This window comes from Syngnathoides biaculeatus, chromosome 7 (assembly GCF_019802595.1).
Source record: "Syngnathoides biaculeatus isolate LvHL_M chromosome 7, ASM1980259v1, whole genome shotgun sequence".
Classification (NCBI taxonomy): domain Eukaryota; kingdom Metazoa; phylum Chordata; class Actinopteri; order Syngnathiformes; family Syngnathidae; genus Syngnathoides; species Syngnathoides biaculeatus.
In genome coordinates, this window is record NC_084646.1 from 30,478,319 (window position 1) to 30,487,365 (window position 9,047).

Below are 9,047 nucleotides of genomic sequence, written 5' to 3' on the forward strand. Positions count from 1 at the left end.
TATCCCGAGCTCTCTGACCTCGAGTGGATTATGGATCTGGTATGCGTGCATGCATGATTAAAAGATGATGTTCATGTGTACCCATGTGTATGATGTGGCTCTTTGCAGTAACAGAAAAAAAGTGGCTCTTAGTCTCTGACTAGTTGGCCACCCTGCCTAGACTAAAGATGAAAGTAAGTGCTGGCTGTGTTAATAAGGTAGCCACATGCAAGACTTTGTTTCCTGTGGTCATTGATGACATGACAAAGATTGAACCTCTACCACATCTCTTTGCAGTGCCGTCCATCCAAAGGCAGAAGGCGGGGATACTGCTGGTGTGTGGACAAATACGGACAGGCGCTTCCTGGCTATGACGGCAATGATCGCAATGAGAAACAGTGTCACAACCGTGAAAGCCAGTGAGAGGACAGAACTGTTTGTGTTCGAGAAAAGGTTCAAGCTATGAAAACTTGGAATAGCGAGAAATATATCATCTGCACTATTTTGCTAGGGAGAGAGAGAAAGGAGGGAATTTTCCACTCACTTTTAAAGAACTTCTTTGTGACTGTGACCCCAAAAATGCAAGCGCCTCTATATCAATGTGTGTCTGTCTGTGAACGTGGCTGGCACCGTGAGTGTGTCAGCTCTTGTCTTGAAGTGTGATGTCTTGCATTACATGTATGTGAGCACAGCTGCATGTTTGTGCAAGAGGTGTGAGAGTTTGTTTTCCCAAAAAGTGTTTTCTGTAAACACAAAAGTGCATCATTAAGGTAAGAGCAACCAAACTCAGGCCCTGTACCATTCAACAATACAACAAAACTGTCTCAGGGTCCTTTTAGAAGAGAATGATGATGGCAAAGCAGGGCTTTGTCTTGATATTTAGCACATTGGATTTCATCACTGAGTCTAGCTTGTACCAGTAAAGGAACAGATGCAAACCATGCAGTTACAGTGCCTTACACCTGCCCTTTACATGCTGGCACGCTCCCTGGCCAGGCACCCTCCATATTATATCTAGCAATCGAGTATCAAATACACTCCTCACGTTGTTTATATGTACACAGCTTGCACCTTCAAAACAGACAGCAGATGTAATTCGCAACAACAACAAGAAAATGTGTTTCTTTAAGTAAAAGTACCGTTGGGTCAATATTGGGGTTGTAAATAACAATTACAGTGGTACCTTGGTTTTCGAACGTCTTGGTTTTGGTACAAAACGGTTTTAGAATGAAAATTCCGAGATTGTTTTTTGCTTCAGTTTTTGAACGAAAATCGGTATTCAAACAACCCGACCAGCTGACGCACGATGACTTGTTGTTGTGCTTTCGAACGCACCCCCGAAAAAAACGGAAAACACGTAACCAGTTGACTCACACAACTCCTCTCTTCGTGGACGTTTCCCAGTACAGTACAGTGACTTGTTTTCTTCAAAGTGAGCAACATTAACCCTTACTCATGGCTTCAAGGAAGGCAAGTGGAACTGCTGGTGCTGAAAAAAGGAAAGTGGTGCGTAAAACTGTCGGCTTCAAGAAGGATTTGATAGCCAAGCATGAATCTGGTGTCCATGTTTATGAGCTATCAAAGAAGTATGGCATGGCGAAATCGACAATCATCGCCATCCTGAAACACAAGGATGCCCTCAAAGCAAGAGATTTTGCTAAAGGAGCAACCGTGTTGACCAAGCAGAGGCTACAGATCTTGGAGAAAGTCGAAAAGTTGCTTCTTATTTTCGTGAACGAGCAGCAGTTAGCTGGGGATAGTGTTGGCGAGGAAGGGAGGAGATGTCTGATGAGGCTGAAGGTAGGAAGGATGTCTCAAGTGCCGATATTAAAGCTATCTGCGCTAAATGGAAGGACATCGATAATTTTGTAGAACTTCAACACCTGAATAAAGCTGAATGTTGCAGAGCACTGCAAAACTTTAATGATGTTGTTGTGAGCCACTTCAGAAAAGTGCTTAAAAGACAGCAGAAACAAAAATTAGATTCGTTCTTTGTGAAAAAGAGGCGAGTCGCTTCCACCGGAGACACCTGAAACTGATGTTTTGGATTGCTTTTTTTTTTTTTGTTCCATGAACCCTACCTCTGGCTGCAAGTATATTTTTTTTTACGTTACGTACTTTCTGTGCAAATAAAAAAACAAGTTGATTTTTTCCCCCTGATTATTGCTTGTTTAAAGTTATTCTGCATTTTTGTTAATAAAAAAAAAAGTTTACAAGGCTGGGGGCCGATTCGCTACAAATACGGCAATGCACTCCCAGCCTAGCATACTCTACTAGGCTACATTTTAAGCATCAAATAAATATATTTCTTAAATTATTTAATTTTATGAAGTATTTTAAACTGTATATGTATCTCTACTATGCAGTTTATTTCAGGAAAAGCTAAAAAAAAAAGCACTTAAACTATTTTTTAGGCTTGGAACGCATTATTTCATTTTCCATTCATTGTAATGAGTAAAAATGCTTCGGTTTTTGAATGTTTTGATTTTTAACCAGCCTTCTGGAACGGATTGTGTTCGAGAACCAAAGCACCACTGTATTATAATCAATTCATCAGTCAAAGATTTTTTTTCCGATACATTAGATTTAAATTTTCCCTTCATTCAAGAACAGGACTTTATTTCAAATTGGCTGTGCAATCCACAAAAATAAAATGTGATTCCATTCTTGGTTTAGTGTCGGAAATGAGGTAAAAATCCTGATCTTTGTTTCACAAAGGGAAAACTACTGTTTGCAAATGTCTTATTTTGATTCAGCACCAAGATAATCAGGCGGATTTCATGCAGGACTGTAGAAATTGAATATTTACTGTTGAGAGGCTGAAATCCCCAGTATTTGTACATTTTAAATCAAACAAGGTCTGAATGACTGATTATTAAAATAGTTATCAAGTAATTCAACAATTGAGTTGTTGTCAGTTCATCAAAATTAGATTAGATTACTTTGTTGCATCTTTACACAACATTTTTTTTTTTCATTAGTATTGGTGAATTGCATGAGACCTTCTGATCTTGGAGTTAATGATTGTACTACAACTAAACATTAACAGTGGAATAGTGTGATCATTGGTGGCAACCAAAAAAAAAAATGAAATGGACTTTGTTCTATATACTTTGTCTGACCATTGTTAAAGTAGATAGATCGCTAATTCCATTACCGGATTTTATCATGGGCAGTCTGTTCAAAATGATCTTCAGGCCACACTGTAGTTAAAGGGTTCAGTATCCCCTCCTGTTGTTTGTTGCCACCACCTGTTCCATTCCGTCCATGATCCTTCCCACCTGTTTATCCAAGCTCACAAGGCTTCTTTTCCTTGTCCGTCATACTCGCGCGGTTCTGATGTCCCTCGTGTCTAAAGAGTGCCATCCTACACGGACCTTGTACTGTATTTATGCCTAATCCTGTTCCCATCCTGTTCCACAATGTAGGACTTGATTTTTACACCACCTTCTTTTCTTCCTCTCAGTGAAAAAGTTAACCTGGTAGAGGCTTATTTAACTGTGCGAGCCTGGTGTGACTGGGTTGCCCCACCCCTGGTGCCAGATGCCTCTATGCCACAAGCACAAGCACTTAAAGCACTTTAGCTGCACCTGTGCAAAAGAAAATTGGGCCTTTTTGCATCTGCAAACTTCTCCTTTCTATGTAGTATAAGGTAAATCAGTGCAATTATATTGTACTGTAAGTAAGAACCCTGGGTGGGGTGGGGGTATAAAAGAAGGACACAGCAGAACTTCAGTGAACTCAGTGAAGGTCCCTCGGAAATATTTAGTTCAATGCAACTATTCATTTTGATTGTTGGTTTTCTTCCTTTGATAAAAAGCTTGGATGATCATATGCCACCAGATCTGTATTAAGGTGGACACAGCACCAAATATTCTTCCATTGATACAAGTGGTTGGGGGTCTGAGGGAGGAGGCCTGATCATCTCTAAAGCACTTCCGTCCCGATGCCCTCCTCCATTCTGTGTAAAGACTTGAAGAACAGTAGACAGCCTGCCGATAAAGAATGGTACCCAGTAGATTGGGAGCACAATCTTGGCTGAACACTCCCTCGAACAGACAAAGCAGCAACTTACACCCAGCCTGTTGGTGCTATGTCCCATCTATTCAAAGCCTTGATGTAAGGGAGGGAAAGGAATTAAAAAGAAAAAAACCAACTGATTAGGTTGTTTCCTGTCCATTATGTGTGTGTGTTTTTATATGCATATATTTGTTGGCCACTTCATGTACAGTAATGACAAATATGAATTATTTATCTCAAACAGAATTATAAGATGATCCAAACTAGATTTCCCGTGATAATGTCTGTGACTCACCAATTGCACAGAGAAGCGGAAACAGTCTATGTATTTTGGGGAATATAATCACTATTTAATGTTGTATTTGTAATCTGCAATTTCTTCTGTTACTCATGATCTTTACTGCTTTTTAAGTGTGTCACTTCTGACCATGCAGTCTAGCCTCAAAGCCAGATTCAAGTTTCTCCTCACTCACTTTTTTTTATTTTGGCAATTTTTTTGCCCACTAGCCATGCTAAGAATCTCTGTGCAGAGTTTATTTTATTTTTTGAGGGGGTTCAAACATTTCATGATACAAAACCAGAAAGCTCACAGGTATCACATAATCCAAGAAACGAACTGGTTTGCTTTGAAATATAAATTCTATTTAATGTTTTTTTTTTTAATAAAAATGAACATATTTTAAGATGCCATTTGTAATATTTTTTCATGTCTCCACTCCAGTGTGTGTTTTTTTTCTTTTTCATTTGCACAGCACCTTAAAATCTATAGGCAACCAAGGAACAAATCTGCTGCTATTTTCTGTGAATGCAATCAGGCACCCCTCAGTCTCAGAATGTGTCAATAAGGATAAAGCAAGGGTTCAATTTGTAAAGAATAAAAATAAATCTGTTGGTGCCAGGCTGGCTGGCAGTGGGCACAAGAGCTCGAAGCAAATTCCTGTGCCCGACCAAGGCAAACAGAGCAGGTCAAAAGGTAGCATGTACCTGAATGTCCTTGGCAAGCTTTCTAAAGTTAGGACCTCCACTCAAGATCTCACCCGATAACACTACATAAAAACGCACTCAAAATAGAAACTGGGGTTAAGTAATGTTTTTATTAAATATATCACCTTTTTCTTACATTACATCTCAATTACAAAAGTGAGCAAGCAGTTAGTCTCTTTGGAATGGATAAAAACAATACTCTCCAACAGCAGCATGTAGATCAGAACAGAGGCGCCACTTGTGAACCAAGTCATGGTTCATCTGTGAGACTCCTTCCATGTGGTCATGTGTTCTTCATCAGAGAGAACAGCAAGCTACAAGGTAGAATAGCAAGTATTGTTGACACACAGAAACAATTGAGAAGACACATAAACACTGGAGGTAGGTAAATGTTGAAATACCCGTCTGAGTGGAGGTGCATTACAGGACACCCTACTCTGCACCACATCAAACCATGTTTTTTTTTTTCTGAGATTATGTCGTCGTTCAAATCTGACAGTTTTGCAGTCACTCAAACGAGCTGATGGTGATTCACATCAGGTAATGACAGACATTTACATGGCAGCAATGTAAAAAAAGGATATAAAAGAAAAAAATTACCAATAATTGACTTTTGGACACTCAGTGCTTTCATTCTCGCTTTGTTTGTCAGAAACCAAACCTCCAGACCACTTGAACAGTAGAGTGAACTCAACTCACCAATGGAGTAAGTCAGGGCCAAGATAAATATATACATTAAACACATGAAAAAAACAGTAATGTGAAAATAATATAAATACCAATAATAATAATTACACACAACAAAGACAACAAAAATGAACCCAAGTGAAATAAATAGAGTGAAAAGTAAATGCATCAGTATTAAAATCTATTCAGAAAAACAAAAATAGATCATTTTCCTCTTCTCTTTGGGACACATTTAAGACGGAATGGGGTGATGGCAGTCCCATAATGACAGTGTACCTGATTAAAACACCACCAAAGACCAGGTCAATAAATAAACAGCTATCAAAATGGAAAGTCAGTGGCTTGCTTCTTTTTCTTTGGGAGATACGCTTCTTTTTTAAGAGCACTCGGAATCTGCCGTCAGATCAGTGAAACCTAAAATCCGCTTGCCGTTCCAGCAGTTGACACACCAGCATTGTCCCCTTTGGCCATCCAGCGATGATTCACACTGCAGACAAGTAGTTCATTTTTCACCTCTTTTTTCGTATTGACAGCGTTTCTTGTATTAAAAACCACCTTTATAAATTTAGTAGCACCTCTCACTATGAAGCTCTAAGGTTTTACATCACTGCTAACCCCATTCACACTGCAGTCACTGAATCAGTCAAAAAGTGTAACTACTGAAAAGTGCTGCTAAGATAAGAGATGATTGGAAAAACTTCATTGGCCTACACTGGTACACAGGATCATTAAAAAAACAATCCAGGGTGATATTCACACACACACACATAGTGGTACCAACCTGCTTGGGTTTGTAAAGTCCATGTTTGTCACAATTGGGGATGTAAAATCTGGTCAATCTGTCTCCCAGTTTCTGTTGGGATTTGGCAATCTTCTCCAAGGCTCTTTGCAGCTCGATATGACAAGGCCCCTGCGTGGATGGAGCAAGCAGGTGACCACAGGGTTCAATAAAAGCCTTTTCCCATTTGAGGCTGCGCATGGGACGTTGTGCGAATAGTATGCGGGCTCCCCCTAGTGGCTTCCAAGTCATTGTGCCAAATAGCCTCTGAAACTTTTCGCAACATAATTCCAATTGATGAATCGCCAGTGGTATTTGCTTTGACTAAAGAGTGTTCCCCTCACCTGCTCGACTAATTTCTTGCGGATAGCGACCAATTTGGCTTTCATGCTCTCCTGGGCGTCGGAAGCCGCCCTCGGGTCGTACGGCTTGATCTGGCCGGGGAGGTAGTAGCTGAAGCCGGGGTCCGAGACCACGGCGACGTTCTCCATCTCGGCCTCGAGCTCGCCCTGATCTGGAGGAAGGAAAGACGTTGAATGTAATGTCCTCCGCATCGAGCGACGCAGAGGGAAACGGTCACCGGGACGAATCCCATATTGTGGCTGCTGGAGTACAAAAAAAATAAAAAGGGGGGGGGGCTACCTTGTGTCTGAGGCTCCGGAGTCGCTTGAGGTTTGGAGATCTGCGTGCAGACAGCTTGTCCCCGGGTGAGCGAGTGCAGTGGTCTGGGGTCCCCGGTTTTCGGGGTGCAACTGAGTCCAGAACCGCAAGGCGCGGTGTAGATGCCGCACAGCTGGTCGGCCGCCAGGGCGCAGGCGGGACAGCATCCGCAGCCGGGCTCCCGCAGTACCTCGGCGCACCCGGGATCCACCGGCGGACACTGGCTAACCCTCTCCGGAGTGCACGGCGAGCATCGAATGGGCTCCGGCACCAAGAGCGGGGAGCCCAGCGTCCCCGTGGCCAGCACTGTGCACACCACCGCCACCACGACATGTTGGACGTAAAATCCACCCAAAGCCATATTCAAGCCTTGACACTCCAGTGCACAATTACTGCAAGATAGTGTGAATATTCAAAAGTGAGCCACGGTATCTTGCGCAGTTGTTTCCTTTGATTTTGTAAAAATGTGGAAGTGTGTGTTGCGCGGAGCCCTATTTATAGCCGCCTCGTGTATGTGTGTGTTTGACGCATCGTCGTTATGAATGATTTCAGAAAAGAAGGTGTACTGATAGGCCGGGCTCTCATTGGCCCGTCAGCGTCCGGCTCCGCGGCTCATTTGAATATAACAGTCACTTCAACGTTGATTTTGCAACAGGCCCTACTTGCACGTTTTGTCCTCGATATTGCAAGTAACAATCAAGACACACCATTTTCTCAAACATCAGACATCTTTTCCAAATCTCCCACGACAATTAAATACTTCGGCATTTTAGCGATCCTTTGTGTTTCTCTTTTTTTTTTTTTTGCAATTTATTCACATGCAGATTCATCATTGATTTCATCCCTTAGAAAATGCGGCGTGAGTCCTTTCTGTGCACGGATGAATGAGCCTCCTTTGTTTCAGCTCCCCCCATTCATTTTGTGCACCACAAACTTTGGGAAACTCGCTACAATAATGAGGTCGTGGACGTCAGCTCACAATGGAAAGAACAGATCGGAAATTTGCTCACATCAAGATACGTCCCGTTCAACTAACCAGTTCCTTATTAATAGAAAAGAGCTTGGACCAGGGCCGGGCCGCTCAGACCTGACGTGTCCAGAGACACGTACTTCACCGCTCTTCTCACTCCCACAGCGAATCGCGTTTCTACAACTTCCTGCTCGTAATGTCATCGTCATTCTTCTGTCTAATCAATGCAAGCGCATTATACTATAAATGGGCTTTTTCATGGTGACTTCTGATGGAACGAGCCTGCCCATGCAACTGCTTTATGGTATTGCATCATCTGTCAAATGCTGCGAACGGTCGTGCTCATGTGAGCTCACAAGTTGGTTCTCCCCGGATAAATAAAATTTCCAAGTCCCCCAAATCCCAAGAGGGACTAAGACATTTCACACCCAGTACCGCTTGTGAAAATCTTATGACACGCCCCTTTACCTTTTGATGACAACCGCCTTTTACTCATTTTATCTGAAATCCCGAAATATGTTGCATCATTTAACATTTAATTCATTTTATAGTTCATATTATTTAGATAGATAGATAGATAGATAGATAGATAGATAGATAGATAGATAGATAGATAGATAGATAGATAGATAGATAGATAGATAGATAGATAGATAGATAGATAGATAGATAGATAGATAGATAGATAATAGATAGATAGATAGATAGATAGATAGATAGATAGATAGATAGATAGATAGATAGATAGATAGATAGATAGATAGATCCGCTTGTGTGGGGTTTCCTCTGGGCGCTCCGGTTTCCTCCCACATCCCCACAAACATGCAACATTAATTGGGCACTCTAAATTGCCCCTTGGTGTGATTGTGAGTGCGGCTGTTTGTCTCAATGTGCCCTGCGATTGGCTGGCAACCAGTTCAGGGTGTACCCCGCGTCCTGCCCATTGACAGCTGGAATAGGCTCCTGCAC

The 9,047-nt window shown here is 41.8% G+C and overlaps 2 protein-coding genes across 3 annotated transcripts in view; one reads left to right on the forward strand and one right to left on the reverse strand.

The window, feature by feature from the left end:
* LOC133503301 (insulin-like growth factor-binding protein 3) overlaps positions 1–5,510 on the forward strand; it is a 49,432-nt gene extending 43,922 nt beyond the window's left edge. For both annotated transcript variants that reach the window (XM_061824795.1, XM_061824793.1), the window contains one exon: positions 277–5,510. In XM_061824795.1, coding sequence (XP_061680779.1) covers positions 277–402 — 126 coding nt within the window. In that variant the 3' untranslated portion in view covers positions 403–5,510. The remainder of the gene's footprint in view (positions 1–276) is intronic.
* Positions 5,511–5,519: 9 nt separating this feature from the next.
* On the reverse strand, positions 5,520–7,604 carry igfbp1a (insulin-like growth factor binding protein 1a). The gene is made up of 4 exons (XM_061824796.1): positions 7,091–7,604; positions 6,793–6,962; positions 6,452–6,580; positions 5,520–6,157 (listed from the first exon to the last, which is right to left on the reverse strand). Exons 1-4 carry the CDS (start codon positions 7,467–7,469, stop codon positions 6,047–6,049), a joined length of 789 nt encoding a protein of 262 aa, XP_061680780.1. The 5' UTR covers positions 7,470–7,604; the 3' UTR covers positions 5,520–6,046.
* Between the last annotated feature and the right edge of the window lie 1,443 nt (positions 7,605–9,047).